Raw genomic sequence first — 22430 nt, forward strand, 5'->3', positions numbered from 1 at the left:
CTAAATCAGGATCGTACTTAAAATTCTCAGATCAGGTCTCATTACAACACAGGATTATAATGGTAATTACTAGCTCATATATATTTATTCCCTATCCCTTAGGGAATGACGGTCAATACTGGCCTACAGTAAGTACTTAATAAGCAGACTGAACGATAAAATAATATACAAGATCATACTAACAGCATCTTACTAAGGTTACCTGGATTCCAGAACCTTTGATTCCTCCATCTTTGAGTCATATATCTGTAATAATTCCTGAGAATTTTCCACATTAAAATTAAGAAACTGCAGATCACTCTGTTGTTTTACATAAATCTGCCATAAATATTGATAAGTAAGTTGTGACAATAAAACTATATTGAGTCAACATTCAAATGCTACAACACATCAGATGGTGACTAGAGACATATGCTAAATATGTTTGCTTTAATTTTTCCTATGTTAGCACTGAAATTTGTTAGTATAACTGGTTTCCTAACCTTTCGTTACCATAAGCCAAACCCTACTGATTATGCTAAAGATGACATACCTTTAATGTACTTAGGACACTAAAAGCACCATAAGCAAAAATCGGCAGACACACGCTTTTCCTAATTTGATGTTTGTTTATAAACATGTCCCACCTAACAGTAAGGGCAGGGGAACCGGGGACGTACCTGTCTCAGATTACGTAGTTCTGCGTCTGTACGTTCTTGCTTTGACTTGGCAATATCAAGTAACTCATCTTTCCTTTTTTCTCTCTGTGCTATTTAACAACAAATGTTATTCAAATATTTTTCATCAGCCGTATCAACACAAACCTCTTCATTTCCAAAAATTTAATGTTCCAGTAACATTTTCCTCCTGTTCCTGAACTTAAAATTTGCAAAATGCATGGCTGGGAAGAGCTTTTTCTGTGATCCTGACTAGATCTTTCACCAAACTTGAAAATTTTCACAGTGTAATTAATGCTGAGTCAAAGAAAAGATCCAGAATTGTATCAACTGTATGATCAAATCACACTGTGCGTTTATATACACGGACACAAAGATAAAAAGTCTGAGAACAAGTACATTAAATATTAAAATAAGCTTTTTTGGATGGGAGGATTAATAACAATTATTTTTCTCTCTTTTTTGGGGGAGGGGGCATGATAAAATATGTATTACTTTAATTTTTAAAAATTTGTTCACATCACATGACTAACTTATGAATGCATTTTCATTGCAAAAACCCAAACAACACATTACCTTTATCAACAGAATGAATGAATGAATGAATGAATGAATGAATGAATAAAACGGTTTCAGAACTTGGTAAATTGAGAACCCATAGGAAGAAAAGAATCTGAAGTGCTATACAAAGACTAGTACCAGAGAAAAAAAAACACATTAATATTACACTAAAGGAGAAATAAAGTGACTCACACAGAAATCAGAAATCAACAATAAATGCTTCATTTCAGAAAAAATCAGTAACTTTATAAGAAGTTCAAACTAAATGTATAAAATAACCCTGTAACTACATGAATTGAATTCGAAGTAAATCGGAGACAATCTCAATAAAAATTTGTAACTTCTCTCTATGGTTCTTTCATAAAACACCTTCTACATGTCATTTTTCTACATTTTCATTTTACATGAAAAAGGACAAAAGTTTTTATCGTCACTTTCCATCTGGACATCGCAAAGACCACGTGAGGACACAGGCCCGTGCTTTGCTGCGGACTGTAACTCCACTGGACAGCTGCTCTGGGGGTCAGGGCACCAGCTGCAGGAAGGAGCGAGAGGTCTGTGCACAGCCGCCCAGTGTCCCCAGTGTGGCTCATGCTCAGCCCTTCCAACATGGGTCTGCAGCATCATCTCACCTTTGAAAGGTAATCCGCGTGCACAAGATGGAAAACGTGAAGAGAAGTTCAGTGAAAGCCACGTTGTCAGCTTGAAACTATCACGTCTTTTCTACTCCGTTCTGAATTTATTTCTTTGCATTACAGGCGTCAACACCATCATGAGAGCATATAAATGCAGTGCGCCTGCACTATTGATGCAGAGTTGCATTCAGTTTATGTGAATTCAATTATAAGCACAAAGAAAAAACTAAAAAAGGAATTGCAGCTAGTTTAACTGGAAGTAATGCCCACAGTGGACCTGTGACTCTCTCTGCTGGGCTCAGTTCCGCTTGCCTCTCATTATTAGCAGCACTGTGACACGCTGGGTGTAATTCCTAGTATTTTGAGATACTCGAGATACTTTGGATACAGTATGGCCCATGACCAAAAGCCGTATTTGGAGTTCACGGGTAATTTTAAATATATGTGAACTTTGCCTTAATCTCGGACTTTAGAATAATCTACTAGTGCATAAGAGGCAACTCTACTGTAAATATCGGTGTTTCGCTCGGTCAGATACTTTTCTACATGGCTGGGTTTAGCTGAGAGATCAAAGCGGTGGGACCACTCTTTCTGTGGTCACAGAAGACAAAGAGATGTCGGACTCTGCTGGTAGCTGCCTGAGCGAGCAGCCTAAGAAAGACACCAGAGGGGAAAGGGCCCTGGTAGTCTGCACCCACCACATCTGGTCAAGGCTCTGCCTTTTACTGACCAGGAGACCTTAGGCAATCAATCATTCGGTGCCACGGGGCTTCGTTTACAAGACAGTCAGGACCCCAGAAATATGAACTAGTATCATCACTTTATTTGCAAACTTCTTATAAGCAGTTATGTACAAAACAAAGAAACACATCATCTATGTGAAGCACTTCATCTTCAACGAGAGAAAAAAAAGTTCTGAACTTAACAGACATCTTAAGATGTCTTAAGACATCTTCCAGCTTCAAATAAAATGTGTTCATTTTCAGTTATAGCATCTGACAGGATATTATCATATTAAGCCTTTTAAAATTATTTTAGGCTTCCTTCACTTTTATAATTTAAACACACAAAAATTGTTTGAGACAGTGGTATGACTAGAAAAGGTATTTAAGAGGGGAAACTGGGTGGCTCAGTCAGTTGAGCGTCTGACTGTTGATTTTGGCTCAGGTCATGATCTCACAGTTCGTGAGTTCCAGCCCCACATCAGGCTCTGCACCAGTGACATGGAGCCCGCTTGGGATTCTCTGTCTCCCTCTCTCTCTGCCCCTCCCCTGCTTGTGTTCTCTCTCATTCTCTCTCTCTCTCTCAAAAATAAATAAATAAACATAAAAAAATAAAAAGAAAAGAAAGAAAAGGTATTTAAGAGATAAGCTTAGGAGGGGTGCCTGGGTGGCTCTGTTGGTTAAGTGTCTGACTCTTGATTTGGGCTCAGATCATGATCTCACGGTTCATGAGATCAAGCCCCATATCGGGCTTTGCACTGACAGCATGGAGCCTGCTTGGGATTCTCTCCCTCCTCCTCTCTCTGCCCCTCCCCCACTCATGTCCTCCCTCCCCACCCACACACAAAATAAACATTTAAAAATAAATCAACAGGGGCGCCTGGGTGGCGCAGTCGGTTAAGCGTCCAACTTCAGCCAGGTCACGATCTCGCGGTCCGTGAGTTCGAGCCCCGCGTCAGGCTATGGGCTGATGGCTCGGAGCCTGGAGCCTGTTTCCGATTCTGTGTCTCCCTCTCTCTCTGCCCCTCCCCCGTTCATGCTTTGTCTCTCTCTGTCCCAAAAATAAATAAACGTTGAAAAAAAAATAAATAAATAAATCAACATAAAAAATAATAAAATTATTCACAAAATGGATTTATTATAGTATTATCTAACAAATTCCATAATCCGTAATACATCCTAGTAATACACAATAGGATGTAGGAGTAAAAATTGCCAAATCAAAACAAAGGGAGACAGTTGAAATATACTGTAAATATCTTCCTTCCTCTGACCTCCCACAGCATTGTGTTCACATCTGTATAGTACTAGATTTTCTGTGGGCCTATGAGCTTCATAGCAACTAGCAGAGTGCCTGGCACACAAAAGCTGCTCCAAAGATTGTTTGAATTCAACTGTAAAGCTATATATATACATATATGACTTTAGGATACATGTATATCTCATTTACACATACATTTTTAATAGATTACTTTGAGACAGCAATCCTAGAAATAATGAAAACAGTGACCTCTACTGGTAGAAAACTGCATTTTCCCCAATCTTTAATCACATGACCTTAAAATTAAGAATTTCATTTTATGTGAAAAAATGTTAATAATGCATTTTGCCCTTTAAGAAATGTATTCTCCTAGAAGGAAGGGCATTAAGGGTGTGTATAAATAAACCCCAAATATGTCAATTTAATTAATTCTATTTGAAACTTCACCTCCAATTCTATGATTTTCCTCATACAAACTACCAGAATGAAAGCCTAATAAAATTTGGCTGGCAAGGACAGAGAGAAGATCTATCCATCAGTGGTTCTCGACTGGAAGTGGAGAGGGAGAGGTCTGAACTAGTGGAAACTAGTGGGGTGTATACAGTGGGCAGTGTGGGAGAATGTGGTGGAGGGTGGGTGGAATGCAATATTTATATCTATCTTGAGGGGGCCTAAGTTAAACTAGTGATAAATTTGCCTCTTTTTTTTTTTAAGTTTCCTTATTTAGGGGGCGTCTGGGTGGTTCAGTCAGCTGGGTGTCTGACTCTTGATTTCAGCTCAGGTCATGATCTCATGGTTCATGGGTTTGAGCCTGTACACTGGGCTCTGTGCTGGCAACAAGGAGCTCGTTTGAGATTCTCTCTCTCTCTGTGCCCTTCCCCCCACTCAAAAATAAACATTTCGAAAAAATAAAATAAAATTTATTTATTTATTTTTGGGAGAGAGAGAGAGAGAGAGCGAAAGAGAGCAGGGGAGGGGCAGAGAAGGAGAGAGAGAGAATCCCAAGCAGGCTCCACACTGTCAGCCCAGAGCCCGACCTGAGACTCGAACTCATGAACCGTGAGATCATGACTTGAGCCAAAACCAACTCTGACGCTTAACTGAGTCACGCAGGCACCCGCCCTTTTTTTTTTTTTTTTTAAACGACTTTAATATTCCCTGCCTGGTCCCTCCCTGTCCCTTAAAGGCTGTTAAAAAAACCCAAAAAACAAAAAACTACTATTTTGAGAGAGGTGTAATTCCTTCAGTCTGTTGTGGTCATACTATAGAAAGTTTAGGTTACAAATATATAACTATTCAATCGCTTAAATTAATTTCTATTTTTACCAGTAAAAACCAATTCATCATGCAGGCAACTTTTCTCTTGCTTGAGGCGAATGATCTCTTCTCGTTGTTCGTTATTTTCTGTTGTCTTTTCATTTAGATCCTCTTCACAAATAGAAGAAAACAAAAGTCCTCAAATAAATACTAGTTCCTAGAAGACTATATACACCGAATACCTCATGCCCTCGGCACCCTTTCCAATCAACGTGAAATCCTGTTGGAGCTACAACCAAAATATGCCCCATATTTGAATCTCACTGCATCCCTGGCAGTGACCCTTGTCAGGCTTCCGTATCCCTGACTGGCCTCTCTTTTACAGCCTAGAATCCAAAGAACAATCAGGGTAATCTTATTCTTTTTTTTTTTTTTTAAGTAAACTCTACCCCCAATGTGGGGCTCAAACTCACGACCCCAAGATCAAGAATCACATGCTCTCCTGACTGAGCCAACCAGGACCCGCAGGGTAATCTTTTAAAAGTAAAACTCTGTTCGTGTCACTTCTCTGCTAAAAGCTCTACCACGCTTAGGATGAAATCTAAACTCACTACCCTAAGCCTTGCATGGCCCTGTCACTCTCCCCATTCTTTGTTCTGTTCCTTGAACGTGTCCCAACCTCAAAACCCAGCCTAGGGCTTTTGTATTTGCTGTTCCTTCTGCCTGGAAGGCTCTGGGCCCAGATCCTCACACGGCTACTTTTCTCGCCATCCAAGCTTCTGCTCAAATGTTCTCCTCAAAGCCGCCTTCCCAGTCCACCCGGACTGAGTTCGTTGCCCTCACTCTCTAGTCCACTGTCCATTACCCTGTCATCCTTTAAAGAGATGACAGAGTCTGTCCCTGCTGTCAAGGGGCTTACAGTGTGATTATGGTTTTAGCTGAAGCTACGAATGGAGACAAAGCCTACGATTTGGCACAAGTCAAGGCATCATAAGAACAAGATTTTAGAAGGCTGAGTCTTTTAAATTAAATCAACCACAATAAACTTTCACAATTTCAACAGCGACTCACTGGCTCAGGGGTGCAGGAGAACTGAAAATACTGACTCCGTCTGGTTCATGTCTGCACAATGACCTCCCTCGGGCCTGTGTGCTCCAGGCCCCTTGGAAGTTACTGCTGCCCTAAATGGAATTCAGAAAGGCTTATTCTGATCTTCCCTCTGGTGCACAGATGGTACCACTTTAGATAACTACCCTTGACCTCATCACAATGCCCCTCGCTCCATAAAAGCTATGGATTGAAGTCTGGACTTCGTGGAGAGTAGCTTATGTAGCACCAGGATCATGGGCCACCCGATCCCCCTGTCACTAAGTGACCCTGAATAAAACTCCATGTGAATGGTATGGAATGGCTTGCTTCATTTTTCAGTCTCAAAGTGCCTTCTCAGTCTGGAAGATACTTTACTTTCCTCTACCTTCTAACAACACGGCACTCCACTAAGGACAGAGGTCAGAGTAACTTCCACCAAAATACAGCTTTGTTATTCTAAGGTTGCTTGTTCCATGGTGAGAGCCTATGCTCATGTGGAGCTTGATGACCATTTACTCTGCCCAGGGTGGGGAATGGCCAGAGAAGAGTGGGCCTACCGGGGCGCCTGGGTGGCTCAGTCGGTTGAGCATCTGACTTCAGCTCAGGTCTTGATCTCACAGTTGGTGAGTTCAAGCCCCATATGGGGCTGGCTGCTGTCAGCACAGAACCTGCTTCAGATCCTCTGTCCCCCTCTCCACCCCTCCCCCACTTGCACTCTCTCAAAAATGAATGAAACATTAAAAAGGAAAGAAAGAAAGAAAGAAAGAAAGAAAGAAAGAAAGAAAGAAAGAAAGAAAGAAGGAAGGAAGGAAGGAAGGAAGGAAGGAAAGAAAGAAAGAAAGAAAGAAAGAAAGAAAGAAAGAAAGAAAGAAAGAAAGAAAGAAAGAAAGAAAGAGAAAGAAAAGCGGGCCTATCTCCATGCTCTCTGTAGGAAAAGGTAAGCTTTTACTCCATCACCTACATCCACACTCACGTAAATAGGACTAACCTATTTGGTACACCTAGCCTCCATTTCTCTATAAAGCTTCAAGTAATATTACTCAGAAGGAAATGAATGAGTTACTCCGAGAACAAAAATAGAAAATGAGAACGCAACAGGAATTTTCAAAAATAAAACATGCGCCAAAAAGCCGCTCTGGCAGGTGTGTTGTGGCAATTCCTCAGCCCCGCCCTGCGCTCCTCCCAGGGAGGGACAGATCTTTCTCCACTGCTGGACTTTGGGTTTAGCCACATGATGCTTTGGCCAACAGAGTGAGGGTATGTCGGGTCCTCATGTGTCTCTTCTTCTTTCTTCCCTCCTTCCTTCCTTCCTTCCTTCCTTCCTTCCTTCCTTCCTTCCTCCCTCCCTCCCTCCCTCTCTCTCTCTCTCTCTTTCTTTCTTTACTTACTTATAAAGTAAGCTCTATGTCCAACGTGGGGCTTGAACTCATGACCCTGAGATCAAGAGCCACATGCTCTCCTGACTGAGCCAGCCAGTCGTCCCTGGGTGGGGAAAGTGCCCAGGCCAGCCTACCAGCAAGGAGAAGTGAGACTCATAAAGCCCCCAGAGGAGCAGCTCGGCTGGGCCCAAGCAACGTAAGCCAATTCCCATCAGGCTGATACATGAACTTATCACATGCTTACGGTTGCACGCCACTGAGATATAGTCACTGGTTGTTACAAAGCATAAATTAACAAGAGCTAAGTGGTCCAGCAAAGGCAAGAGTATTTTGAAAATATAATGCATTATGCACTTTCCCCCAAGTCTGTTATTTATTTTGTAACACAAAAACTGTAGCATAGGGGCGCCTGGGTGGCTCAGTCGGTTAAGCGTCCGACTTTGGCTCAGGTCATGATCTCTCGGTTTGTGAGTTCAAGCCCCGCGTCGGGCTCTATGCTGACAGCTCAGAGCCTGGAGCCTGTTTTGGATTCTGTGTCTCCTCCTCTCTCTGCCCCTCCCCTGCTCACGCTCTGTCTCTGTCTCTTAATAATAAATAAATGTTTAAAAAAAAAAACCTGTAGCATAAATGTATACAAGTGCAATGAACATTTCATGGTAGGACCTAAGGCCAGACCTACCCTCAATCACAAGATGAAGTGAACCCACATGAAGAAATATGTGCCCGAGGTAAAATGCTTGAGTTGGTATCTCTTCCTTACCTTTTAGTTTACTGACTTCAATTTTAAGTGCCTTCAATTTCTGCTTGTAATCTTGTTTTTCCTTCACAATACAAGTCTCCACCATCTTAGCGTCACGCAAGGCATGTTCTAACAATTTAAATTTTCCTGAGCAGTCTGCAATGTGATTGACGGCCTCGATAATATCTTTGTCCTAAAAACCAAATGTGAAGACTGTTCTGTAAGATTTTTTAAGTTCCAACCAATCAGGATAAGATCTCGCTATGAGCCAGGTTCCATTCTAGGCACTTCACTGCTAACTCACGTAATCTCCACAGGGGCTCTCTGAGGTAGGTACTACCTTTATCGGCAGGTGACAGACGAGTCAATGGTAAAAAGCCCAAGGTTACGCAACTAGTCAGAGATGGAGCTCCGATTTGCACCTAGTTAGCTACCCCGGCAACCATGCATGAACCACCACGGCTTGTGGTCTCAGAAAGTTTATAACCACAGTGTGATCGTGCAGTAGGAGAGCTGTTGGCTGCTGGAATGGGCCTTACTCTCTGCACTACAGATAAATCCCATGGGCCTCTCTCTTCCCTTCTTTTCAGCTCGTTAAAATGGCAGACTCCAGGGGTGCCTGGGCGGCTCAGTTGGTTACGCGTCCGACTTCAGCTCAGGGCATGATTGTGAGTTCGAGCCCCGTGTCAGGCTCTGTGCTGACAGCTTGGAGCCTAGTGCCTGCTTCAGATTCTGTGTCTCCCTCTCTCTCTCTGCCCCTCCCCTGCTTGCACTCTCTTTCTTTCTCTCTCTCTCTCAAAAATGAATAAACATTTTTCAAAAATTTAGAAAAATTTAGAAAAAAATTTGAGAGAGACAGAGCATGATCAGGGGAGGGGCAGAGAGAATCCCAAGCAGGCTCAGCCCTGTCAGCACAGAGCCCAATGTGGGGCTTGAACTCGTGAACTCTGAGACTGTCACCTAAGCCGAAGTCGGACACTTAACCAACTGAGCCACCCAGGCGGCCCTGTTAAGAAAGCATGCCCATGACCACTTTAAAACAGTAAACTGCTGGGGGAAATCACACATGAATTACCAGGAGCGTCCCATTATACCTAAATCACTCTCTTATTCTCCAGCTGCCAAACATACGTGACAGCAGAAGAGACTGCCAATCACTGATCATGGCATGTTAGTGGCTCTATCAACTACTTGATTGCTAATAGTTTTTCTCTCCATTAAAAAAAACTTAACAAGCAATCTAACTGGCAATGACTTTATGAGACATAACATTGGATACCTCAGAAGAAAACAAGTTAATCCAGACATGCTAAACCATGGAACAAGCCTTGGAGACAGAGACCAAAAGTGGAGTCCTGCCTCCTCTCTCAAGGCCTTAGGGGCATCATTTTTGTTGTTGTTGTTTTTATTTATGAGAGAGTGCAAACGGGGGAAGGGCAGAGAGAGGGGGACAGAGGATAAGAAGCAGGCTCTGTGCTTAAGGCTGACTGCAGCGAGCCAACGTGGGGCTCGAACTCACAAACCGTCAGACCTGAGCCAAAATCGGACACTCAACCGACTGAGCCACCCAGGTGCCTCCTTAGAGACACCATTTTAAACTTGTTTCCCTCTTTTCTGAGAATTTTTTTTTTTAATTTTTTTTATGTATAAGTAATCTCTACACACAACCTGAGGCTTGAACCTACAACCTGGAGATCAAGAGTTGTATGCTCCACTGACTAAGCCAGCCAGATGCCCCTAAAATGAGAATTTTAAAAGACAGAGCAACATTGGTAGGCAGCTCTACCATCCGATTTGCAATGGGACTTAAGTAAGATAATGTACATGACGACACTTTATCAAGTTCAAAGTGCTCTGGCAGATGGAGGTATTATTATTTGAATTACCTTTAGCTTTATCATTGTAGTGAGAGCCTGTTCTCGAGCTTGTAATTGTCCTACCTGAGCAGAAAGTTCCACTAATGTGTTGCTGAGATTTTCATTTCTAGCCTACAAGAAAACAAGACATAAAATACTAATTGAATCATTTAAAAGCTTTCATTACTATCACTAGCCGCAATCTGTGCTCAGTGTTCCGTTTTGTTTTTTCTGTACCTTTTATTTAGTAACAAAGTAGGCCAAGTCAATCAAAAAGGAATACAAATATCTCTGTCCATTATCTCTAGCGTCCTCCCAATACTTATGTTTGCCCTACTGAATCATACTGGTTATGCTTATAAATGTCTTTCCCAACCTCTTCCCTGTATAATTCTAGGTTGGCAGAAAAGAAAATAAACAAATGAAAACCGGATTGGTAAAGAGATTCCCTTTGCTGAAGTCAAGTAGCATTAGTGAACTTCTGTGCATTTGTATTTCTTACTCTATGTTGAAAGAACTTCACTTCATATTGGGGTATTCCCACTTATCAGGGTTTTTTTTTTCCCCCTTAACCACAGAACTGAACCACAGAACTACATGATATATTTGGAAATACAAACTACATGATGTATTTGGTTGGGAAAAAAAAGAATAATGAGGCTTTTTAAACAGTATCTTTGTGAAAGAAACTTAAATGCATGTTACTAAGTGAAAGAAGCCAATCTGAAAAAGCTACTTCTGGAAAAGACACAACTACGGCGAGAGTAAAAAAGGTCAGCAGTTGCCAGGGGTTAGCGGAGACAGGAATGGAGCACAGGCTTTTTAGGGCACTGAAACTATTCTGTACAATACTACGGTGGCGGGTACATGTCATTACACATTTGTCAAAACCCACAGCATATACACCACCACGAGTGAACCCTAATGTAAACTGTGGACTTTGGGGGATAATGATGTGTCAGTGTAGATTCACTGAGTATAACCAAGGTACTACTGTGGGTGCAGAATGTCCACAGCTGGGGAGACTGTGTTTGGTGGTGGAAACAGGGGGCATGGGAGAAATTTTTGTACCTTCCACTTGATTTTGATTTTAACATGAAATTGCTCTAAAAAATAAAGCTTATTAATTAAAAAAAAGTCTTGATGCCACAAACTACATTGCATCCCTCCCAAAACATGCATGTTGAAGTCCTAACCTCCAATATGATGTTATCTGGAGATGCTCCTTTGAGAGATAATCAGGTATAAAAGAGGTCACGAGAGTGGGGCCCTCACAATGGGATTAGTATCCTTATAAGAAAAGACACCAGAGATCTTGCTCATTCCCTCTCTCATGTATTTCCTTTTTTTTTTTTTTTTTTTTTTTTTAAGTAAGCTCTATGCCCAATGTGGGGCTTGAACTCATGACCCCGAGATCAAGATTTGCATGCTTCACTAACTGAGCCAGTCAGGCACCCCTACATTTCCAGTTTTTCATGCAACATATCACTGGATTCTAGAATAGTTTTTACTTATCTTCTACCTAGAAACTACAGAATAATCTGAAAAAATAAAAAAGGCATGATTATTATGAAACAAAAATATGGTGCTCTCTCCATGCCTCTCATAAAACAGGAGTTCAAAAAATATCTTGATGACCAGAGCTCAAAACTGGAAAATCAGTCTTACCGATTTTATTCCCAATGGGCCACTAACATGACATAGATATTGTTTATGTTTATCATTGTTTATCATATCATTTTTATCATGTTTATCATGATAAAACATGTTTATCATTGTTTATCATATAAGCCATGAGAAAGCCTAGTTGGAAGCTACCAAAACTTCCAACCAAAACTTACTCATCTCAGACTCTGAGAAAGGCTTCTAAAATAACCCGTTACTGGGGCGCCTGGGTGGCGCAGTCGGTTAAGCGTCCGACTTCAGCCAGGTCACGATCTTGCGGTCCGGGAGTTCGAGCCCCGCGTCGGGCTCTGGGCTGATGGCTCAGAGCCTGGAGCCTGTTTCCGATTCTGTGTCTCCCTCTCTCTCTGCCCCTCCCCCGTTCATGCTCTGTCTCTCTCTGTCCCCCAAAAAATAAATAAACGTTGAAAAAAAAAATTAAAAAAAAAAATAAATAAATAAAATAAAATAAAATAAAATAACCCGTTACTGATGAAATGACAGATGCTCCTAGACCCAATGGCCTGAGAGCAAAAGTGGTAATGAAGTTCATCTCCAAGACGGCACAGCTCTGTGCAGCCAACCAAAGCCACACAGTGGACACAAAACCATGGCAGTGGAGGGAAGGACAGATTTCATACACAGGCATGCATTTTCATGGAAGCATTTAAATCCAATTTCTCAGTAAATGAAACACAAACAGAGTTTGGGCAAGTGAAACTCATCACAAAATAAAACCAACCTCAAGGTCTTCAGAAAGGAGAGAGGAATGGGTTGCCTTTTGAGCCATTTCCTGAAGCTGTAGTTGAGTCTTCTGAAGAGCCGCCTGGTATTCAGTTTGATTAGATTCAAGGGTTTTTACCTTCTTGGTGAGTGACCGGATTATTTCAGTTCTTTTGTGTAGTTCACCTGAGGGAAATTTCATCAATAACTAACTTGTGACCAGAACTGAAGCTTAAAATGCATCATATTCAAACACAAAATTAAAAAGGTAAGTGTGCTATGGGGTGCGTAAGTGGCTCAGTTGGTTAAGCATCAGACTCTTGGTCTTGGCGCAGGTCATAATCTTTTGGTGGGTGAGATTGAGCCCCACACTGGGCTCTGTGCTGACAATGCAGAGCCTACTTGGGATTCTCTCTCTCTGCCCCCCCCCCCCCCCCCCCCCCGCCGCTTGCACACTCTCTCTCTCAAAATAAATAAACTTAAAAAAAAAAATAGGCGTGCCTGGATGGCTCAGTCAGTTGTGTCCAACTTCGGCCCAGGTCACCATCTCATGGTTTGTGGGTTCAAGCCCGTCGGGCTCTGTACTGACAGCTCAGAGCCTGGAGCCTGTTTCAGATTCTGTGTCTCCCTCTCTCTCTCTGCCCCTCCCCTGTTCGTACTCTGTCTCTCTCTCTCTCAAAAATAAATAAACTTTAAAAATTTTTAAATAAAAATAAAAGGTAAGCATGCTAAAGAATTTTTTAAAGGATAACTCTTTTTAAAGAGTTTATTATGGGGGCGCCTGGGTGGCTCAGTCGGTTAAGTGTCCAACTTTGGCTCAGGTCGTGACATCGTGGTCTGTGGGTTTGAGCCCCATGTCGGGCCCTGTGCTAACAGCTCAGAGCCTGGAGCCTGCTTTGGATTTTGTGTCTCCCTCTCTCTCTGCACCTCCCCTGCTTGCACTGTCTCTCTCTCTCCTAAAAAATAAACATTAAAAAAAATTTTTTTTAATAAAAATAAAAAGTTTATTATGAAACACACGATACCATATTCAAGAAATAGAACACTGTTGGCAACCCAGAAGCCCCCTGGATATCACTTCCTAAGCACAATCTCTCCAGTTTCCACTTTCCCAAGCATTATCCTTAACTTAATCATTTCTTTGCTTTTTAGTAATAGTTTTACCACCTATGACCACATCCCTAAAAATATGGTTTGATTTGAACCATATATAATTGGAATTATACTCTGAGTTCTTGTTTGGTTTTTTTCACTTAAGATTATGATCCTAAGATCTATCCACATTGTTGTGGTTAACTGGTGTTTGGGCACTGTTGTTGCTACATAATATCCCATTATATGATTATGCCAAAATTTATTTACCCATTCTATTGGTGGTCACTTGGGTTGCTTCCACTTTGCAGCTGACTATGAACAAGGTTGTTCTGAACATTCTTATACATGTATCTTGGTGCATTTTTGCACGAATTTCTCTGGAGCCATCCTAGTACTCAAATGGGGTCCCTGAGCCACCAGCACTGACATCACCTGGGAATTTGTCAGAAATGCAGACTCTTAGGTGCCAGACCTATTGTATCAGAATCTACATTTTAACAAGATCTTTAGGTAATTCATGTGTCCTCCGAACTGTGGGTATATTCCTAGAAGTGGAAATGCTGGGGCCATGAGCCATGTTTATCTTCAACTTTACCAGATACTGTTAAATGATTTTCCAAAGTAGTTGCACCGACACTCCCACCTGCAGTGAAGGAGTCTTCCCTTGGCTCCACACCTTTACCAACACCTGATAACTACTACCAGTCTGAGAAATGTAAAGGGTGTCTATCTCATTATAGTTTTAATTTGCATTTCCCTAATTAGTAATGAGAATGATTGTCTTTTTTACATATTTACTGGCCAGTTTTCCATGAAATGCCAATTAACATTTCTTATTTTAAAATCAGATACTGATGGCTACTTGTTATCTTCATTCTTTAACATACTTGTTTAAGATATATTACATCTAATGAAACACTGTTTATGTGTATACATGTGTGGACGGGTATAGTCAGGGTAAAACCAAATGGTCATCAAAGAAATGGAAAATTACTCATATTTAGATGGTCATGTCTACAGAATCCTTTGTGTAAGGGAAGTAAAAAAGGAGGTGCTATACGGTTATCTTTCTATTAAGGAGATCTAGTGTTTTCCTTTCTAATACCGTCTAACATTAACGTAGTGTCACTAGAACATTCAGACTTTAGGGCAGCACGAAAGGATGACAGAATTAAAATATGGTACAAAAAAACATTTTTTCCAAGCCGTTTTTGAGACTGCTATATTTTTAAAAAGATGACTGGGGGCGCCTGGGTGGCTCGTTCAGTTCAGAGTCTGACTTTGGCTCAGGTCATGATCTGAGTTCGTGGGTTCAGCCCCGCATCAGGCTCTGTGCTGACAGCCCGGAGCCTGGAGCCTGCCTCAGATTCTACGTCTCCCTCTCTCTCTGCCCCTCCTCCGCTCATGCTCTGTCTCTCTCTCTTAAAAATAAACATTAAAAAAATAAAATAAAGTCTAAAAAAATAAAAATAAATTTAAAAAGATGATTGTTTTAGGTACTTCAGATTAAGTTCAATACCAAAAGTTTATAAAATCTTTCAGTTCAACAGAAATGGCTAGTCTGATAGAATCTTTATTCATATTCCAGCTCAAAACTAATTTCCCTCAGATTTACTCTCAACACTGCAGCCTAAAAATTGGAATTCTGGGGTACCTGGGTGGCTCAGTCAGTTGAGCGTCTGACCTTGGCTCAGTTCATGATCTCATTCCTTTTGAGTTGGAGCCCCACATCAGGCTCTGTGCTGACAGCTCACAGCTCAGAACCCTGGAGTCTGCTTTGGATTCTGTCTCTGTCTCTCTGCCCGTCCCCTGCTCGTGCTCTCTGTTTATCTCTCAAATATAAATAAACATTAAAAAATTTAAAAAAAAATTGGAACTCTAACCTGCTTCGGATTCTGTGTCTCCCTCTCTCTCTGCCCCTCCCCTGCTCACCTTGTCTCTCTCTCTCCCTCAAAAATAAACATTAAAAAAATTTTTTTTTTTTTTAATTGGAGCTCTATCCAGGGACACCTGAGTGGCTGAGTTGGTTAAGCATCTGACTCCTGATTTCGGCTCAGGTCATGATCTCACCATTTGTGAGTTCGAGCCCCGTATCAGGCTCTGACAGTACAGGGCCTGCTTGGGATTCTCTCACCCTCTCTCCCTCCCTCCCTGTGCCCCTCCCCTGCTCATGCTCTCTCTCTCAAAATAAATAAACCTTAAAAAAAAAATTGGAGCTCTATCCATCATCCTTTCTACATTTGTCTGTCCTACTTTAATTCACATTGTGTTTGTTCGATTGTGAGTGTTCATAAAGGCCTCCTATCTTCAAGTAAACTGAACTCCAGGACAGCAGGTATTGTGTTGAGATATTCCTTCTCTTATCTTTCCCATGAACCCACCCTCCACTCCTTTTTTGTTGTTTTTTTTTTTCATTTTTTTTTTAATGTTTATTTATTACTGACATACAGAGAGACACAGAGCGTGAGCAGGGGAGGGGCAGAGAGAGAGGGAGACACAGAATCCGAAGCAGGCTCCAGGCTCCGAGCTGTCAGCACAGAGCCCCACGCGGGGCTCAAACTCACCAACTGTGAGAGCATGACCTGAGCCGAAGTCGGTTGCCCAACCAACTGAGCCACCCAGGCGCCCCCCTCCACTCCTTTTTTGAAATGTATTTAACATTTAAATAGCGGTTGTGTCTAACCCGTGAGTCCTTTTAATATGCTGGCATACAGAAGTGTGGAAGAGATACTGCTAATGTATTTCTGACCCTCTAATTTGCTGCAACGTTCTTCCAAAGTCAACACTTTCTGCCGATCCTCTTCCCATGAAAGAAGTTGTCTCTGATGTACTGCAACCATATCATTGAGCTCTTTATCTCGATCTTTTAATTCTCCAATGAGCAGCTGCAGCTCTTTCCGCTGTTTCTCAATAGTGGAAATCTCAACTTCCGACCCGATGTTCTAAACACAGAAAGTAGTTTAATATAAAAAAAAAAAAAACTAATCAATAAATAAATCAGCCAAAGCATATTTTCCAAATAACTGTATCTTCTTTTGCTGCCAATTCAAGGCAGTTAAATTATTTTTTATGCACTGGTTATTATATGGCATCGTTACATATATTTAAATAAGTTCATGCTACTGTGCATGAACTCTATAATTTTGTCATACCACCATACACACCGCTCTTAAAAAGTGGGACCATTTGTCCCACCTTCATTAGCTAATCTCAAATAAACTCATTTCGGTATTTTTGTGTCTTTGCTGTCAACTTATTCCTTGTATCAATTAACAGTATTATCCCACACTTTGGCCCAACAATTCGGGGCCAATCACGTAAAGGAAACCGTGAAATATTAGTGTTTAAATGAAAATAATTCTCGTAACATCTAGCACATATACTCCATCTACCAAGAACAATTTAATGTTGTGATTGGTCCAAAATCAACACGCCTGTTTATAAACACATTTTGTAAGGGAAAAATTTCAAACGCCTATGGTAACAAGGGAACTGTACGATAAACTCTCTCACGCTCAGTGCCTACGTCCTACCATCATCAAGTTTCAATTTTCCTTTCTCTTTTTGTTGTTGATAAAATATATGTATATATTTCATTCTTACGTATTTTGGTATGCATCTCTAAAAATGAAACTTTTTTTTTTTTTTATATAACCATAATGCCACTTCATACCTAACAAAACTATCTACGATACCCTTTAAGCATACATCATTTTTAAGTCTGGTGCATGAAGTTGGTCTGACATAAGTGTGAAACCAGAATTAACCATTTTAGTGGCTCTATAACCTTGCACAAGTTACTTAACCTCCCGAAGCCTTGGTTTCCTGAGGAACCTGTAAAATGGTAATAACAACAGTTAAACTTCTTAGAGTTGTGTGTATTAAGGAAGATAAACTGCAAAGCACTCCACATTACTTGGCACAGGGGAGGCATTCAGCAAACATTAGCCTTCTTATTTTTTTTCCAAGGAAAAATTTTAGATACCAACTTCAACATGTGAAAGGGAAGTGTAGCTTTTCCAAACATTAGCTATTATTAAGATGGTAGGGGCGCCTGGGTGGCGCAGTCGGTTGAGCGTCCGACTTCAGCCAGGTCACGATCTCGCGGTCCGTGAGTTCAAGCCCCGCGTCGGGCTCTGGGCTGATGGCTCAGAGCCTGGAGCCTGTTTCCGATTCTGTGTCTCCCTCTCTCTCTGCCCCTCCCCCGTTCATGCTCTGTCTCTCTCTGTCCCAAGAAAAATAAATAAACGTTGAAAAAAAAAATTTTTTTTAAAAAGATGGTAAACCACGTTTTTGAAATATGGTACTGCCCCCTACCTATGAACTAAAAGTGTTACTTTAAAAGATCACCAGAGGCCCACGTGTACCATCACTGCTTTCTGAAAAATAAGATTCATAAATAAATAAAGACGAACGAGTTCTAGTTACTTACTAGTAACTAAACACAGAAAACGGAATTTGGATCGAGCGATTCCAAATCACAAGATCTGAATTCGGGTCGTCGGTAACCATCCATTAATTCATTAATCCGTTCAACAAATATTTACTGAACGTCACGTGGCTGAGCGCGCCGGCAAGGCGCACAAATTCTGGTGTAGGAAAATAGGCAATACGCCAAGCATGCAAAAAAGCTCATTTCATCGTACCTATGAATGCAAAGCTCACTTTTCATCGTACACTCATAAATGCAAAGCTCGCTTTCAACACTTCTAAGGAAATTAAGGACAGGAAGCGAGGTGGCCTAGGGCAGCTCTCCAAACGCCCAGCTGTCGTTAAAAAGTGAGCACCTACTGCTCCGCGCCTGGGCTCAAGATCGCTTTTACGAAGGAAAGGAAACAGATGCGACACTCCGTTTCTCTTCGTACTGTGTATCGTTTCACATTTTAAGCAGAAACCGTTCCTTAAAAACCACCCAAGCTGGGCCGGAGTGCTCCCAGTCCCCTGAGGTTCGCTGTCCACTCGCAGCTGGACGCAGCGGCGGAAACGGTGAGCCCGCGGCGGCCGCTCACCTGACGCCCGGCGAATAAGGTCGCCGAAGGGTTCATGGGTGTTTCCTCCGCCCCCGGAGAAAGTCGGGGAGCGCAGCGTCACCTGAGAAAGGCCATAGGCACGCCTGCCCGGAGCGGGGGCGAGCCCCGAACCCCGGAGCCCCGCGCCCACCGCCGGCCCAAGCGAGCACCCAAACCGCCCGCCCAGGGGAACGCGCCCACCGACCCCGCCTACGGCGTCGCCTAAGGGCCACCCCGGCTCTCGCGAGACCTCGGCGGCTGTGCTCCCGCTCTCGAGCCTCTCGGGGGCCTCTGGGCTCTGGTAAGGTTTATCCGCGAATGTCAGGTCCACTACCCACGGTTCGCAGACAACCGGTTCTTTACGATTACCCGGCGAACGGGGAAGCAAATTAAAGGCTGCTTGTGCCCCCGTCACCCGTTTTTGAAAGCTGTTGTGTACACGGGGCACTGCGGAGTGTCCCTGCCCATTGGCGCCAATGCCTGGATGGAGGCGGACGCCAGCCTTGGTGGTTAGCAGCTGCTGGCCAGCCTAGTAGACTGTTGGAAACTAAGAATTACAGATTGAGAGGAAAACACAATAAAGCAAAACACGTTTTTTTTACTCTTGATGAAGCTCTTGAGTAACAATGAGAACTTTGGCAGTCGGTCATGACAAAATCTGCCATCCTGGGGCGACTTTTATAAGTTTTTTCACGTGTTATCTCAGCCATCCTTCTCCCTTTTACTTTTTACACAGGAACTGGATTATGTTAAACCCCTGGTCGCTCATCCCCTATTGTTTAACCCATAACATGGCATGAGTGGCAAAACTACCAAATACAGTATTATGCTATTTCAGCTTTACTTTTTGATTGACTATGAATGAGCAAAGCATGTCCTTGTCATAAAAGACAACCTGAAAATGGGAAAAATTTAGAATTCTTGCTTTGAAGCTCTACTGACTTAGGTGGCACCTGCCTCCCTAGGATACATAGGATCATTTAAGAGAACCAGCAAGACAAGGTCTAAGATTTAAAGTTGGGAAAACCAGGGGCACCCGGATGGCTCAGTCGGTTGAGTGACTGACTTTGGCTCAGGTCATGATCTGTTTGTGGGTTCAAGCCCTGCATTGGGTTCTGTGCTGACAGCTCAGAGCCTGGAGCCTGCTTCAGATTGTGTCTCCCTCTCTCTGTCCCTCCCCTGTTCACTCTGTCTCTCAAATATAAACAAACACTAAAAATGAAGTCAGGAAAACAAATTCTGACTAGTTAAAAACATACTATCAATAGATGACTGTACAGTTAAATCTTGGTGGAATGAGGAAAGATAAAAAGGAATGTGGTCGAATGTCAACTTTCCAGTTGAGGATTTCAATTCATGGTTCCCAAATTTTACTATTATTAAAATGTGTTTTTCTACCAGGCAACCACATGCCTAACAGTCACTGTAAAAGTATGTGCACAGGGGCACCTGGCTGACTAAGTTGACAAGAGCATGCAACTCTTGATCTTGGGGTTGTGAGTTTGGGCCCCACATTGGGTGCAGAGATTACTTAAAAATAAAATCTTAAGGGACACCTGGTTGGCTCAATTAGTTAAGTGTCTAACTCTTGATTTTGGCTCAGGTCATGATCCCAGGGTTGTGGGATTGAGCCCCGCATCGGGTTCCACTGAGCATAGAGCCTGCTCACGATTCTCTCCCTCTTCCCCACTCACGTGCTCTAAAGAAATAAAATCTTTAAAAAAAAAAAAAAAAAAAAAGGTTATGTACATAAAGGAGAAAAAAATGAGGCTCACTTTGAGATTGGTAAATAAACTCAGTGTGGTGAGAGGAGTATGGTGACTAGTTGCACATCAAAAATCTCAATATTTTAAGTTTACTCCCATAGGTTTTCTTTAAAACAGAAAAGACCTTTGAGGATAGAATTTTTAAAAAATGACATTTTATGAAAGCTCCAAGAATTACACTGCATCTGATTTTACAGTCTAATTCTAACTGATGAACTAAACAGACTCATTCCAGTCTCCCTACCAGATATCCTAAGTAATGTAGAAAAAACAGGATCTAAAAACTAGAATTCATCTTTAAAACAGTAATTTATCAACTTTTTAACTATCAGTGAGAAAGCTACCATGTATTTTATCTTAAGCAACAGCTGATTTACTGAGGCTTCTATGTAATAACTAAAACAATGTAAAAATCACTTATTGCCAGCATCTATGCTTTTTTTAATGAATAAAATACTATATATCAAAGCTGGGTTTGCATTTAAACTGCCAGCTTAATCGTGGTAAGTCTTTTACAATTATAACATAAGGCTGTTTAAAGGTTAGTATTCTTTTTGCTAAAAATACTAGACAGTGAAAACATTTACATAATACATAAAGAGAATGAATCAAAGTCAATCCTTGAACTCAGTATATTTTAACCAGAGAGTAAACTAATGCTGCATTTTAAATTTCTGGTTGAAGGAAAAGATTCACACATGTTATACACAAGGACAATTTTAATCCTCCATTATCCTGCAGTAACATCCACTGCTGGCTTTATATGGATTAAAACTGCATTTGCCAAGAACTGTGAACATTGAGAATCTTTACATGAAGTCACATGGTTGATACAGGCACATAGACGTCTTCCAGCACCAACAGCATACACAACACATACCAAATGGTCTTGATGGATAAATTTGCTTCATCAGATACTCATATTTAGTAAAATTCACAGTTAATGCAGAATTTCATTTTCTTAATTTGCATCTTTATTACACATTTTTTCTAAGATTTTAATTATTTAAAAAAAACCACTCATTCATTCAAAGTTGCAATTTGCAGGACAATAAACAATGGGTTCTAAATTTCTTAAAGGTGTCCATAGCAATTTAAAATACCAGGAGTCTTCTTTTCAATTTGTAGCACCTGACTTAAGACCTTTATAAAAACAAAGTTTAAATTCATTTAGTGCATTCATTAAAATTCGTTGTCACTGTTTCTCTTGAGAAAGACTCATTTCAATTGTTATTTCCCAGACTACCTATATATATAGAGAGAGCATGGGTGTATATTCTTTTTAATTGGGTAGAATTTTATTCTCAGAATTTATAGCTAGAACAAGAACTTGCAGCATCTCTGAATGGTCTTTCACTCCAAACAATGGTGATCATGTATAAAATGGATTTGGGATCTGACCCCCTACTTAACATCACCAAACATGTTTCCGAAGTATTCTTGGAAAATATTTAAAAATATATGAAAATTCTACCATATGGTGCACCTTCATTCTCTAACCATTTCCCAATTGTTCATTTATATCAGTTGCAATTTTTCTATGAGTAACATTGTGATGAACACCCTCACCCACAGTTCTAAGCAAGAATGATTCTATCTTTAGGATAATGTCAACTAAGTGGCTTACTGGGTCAGACTGCAGATGGTTTTAAGGCTTTAGTATACTTTACCAAATAATCTCCAGAACTGAACAACTCCTACCAACATTAAGTTAATGTGACCACAGAGTGGACTTGGTTGGTAACAATGAAGCAAATTCAACCACAAATCTATTTGATGCCCAAGCATCTCAAAACTATCACACCAAAGAAGCAAGGAGACAATCATTAATGGTGATGAAGCCAAAATTCAAATTCTTTAAAACATTACGCGGCTTTAAATCATGATTTAATTAAATCACGACTATTTTTAAGAAAATTAATTCATTAAATCGATTATTTGAAGAAACAGAAAAGCTTTGCACAAAAAATCTAGTGTTTTTCCAAAAATAAAAAGTTAAAAAGAGAAAGAGAAAAGTCAG

General features: G+C 41.2%; 1 protein-coding gene across 12 annotated transcripts in view; it reads right to left on the bottom strand.

Annotated features, from left to right (window-relative positions):
- Positions 1-18862, bottom strand: part of CCDC62 (coiled-coil domain containing 62) — a 45525-nt gene extending 26663 nt beyond the window's left edge. The window contains exons 1-9 of one of the 12 annotated variants that reach the window (XM_045459659.1): positions 18068-18265; positions 16385-16577; positions 13903-14067; positions 12560-12726; positions 10186-10287; positions 8321-8492; positions 5162-5263; positions 660-748; positions 203-318 (exon numbers count right to left, since the gene is read on the bottom strand). In XM_045459659.1, coding sequence (XP_045315615.1) covers positions 203-318; positions 660-748; positions 5162-5263; positions 8321-8492; positions 10186-10287; positions 12560-12726; positions 13903-13996 — 842 coding nt within the window. In that variant the 5' untranslated portion in view covers positions 13997-14067; positions 16385-16577; positions 18068-18265. The other 11 variants (XM_045459653.1, XM_045459651.1, XM_045459650.1 and 8 more) reach the window with 11 other exon arrangements.
- Between the last annotated feature and the right edge of the window lie 3568 nt (positions 18863-22430).

The sequence above is a fragment of the Leopardus geoffroyi genome, chromosome D3 (assembly GCF_018350155.1).
Source record: "Leopardus geoffroyi isolate Oge1 chromosome D3, O.geoffroyi_Oge1_pat1.0, whole genome shotgun sequence".
NCBI classification, from domain to species: domain Eukaryota; kingdom Metazoa; phylum Chordata; class Mammalia; order Carnivora; family Felidae; genus Leopardus; species Leopardus geoffroyi.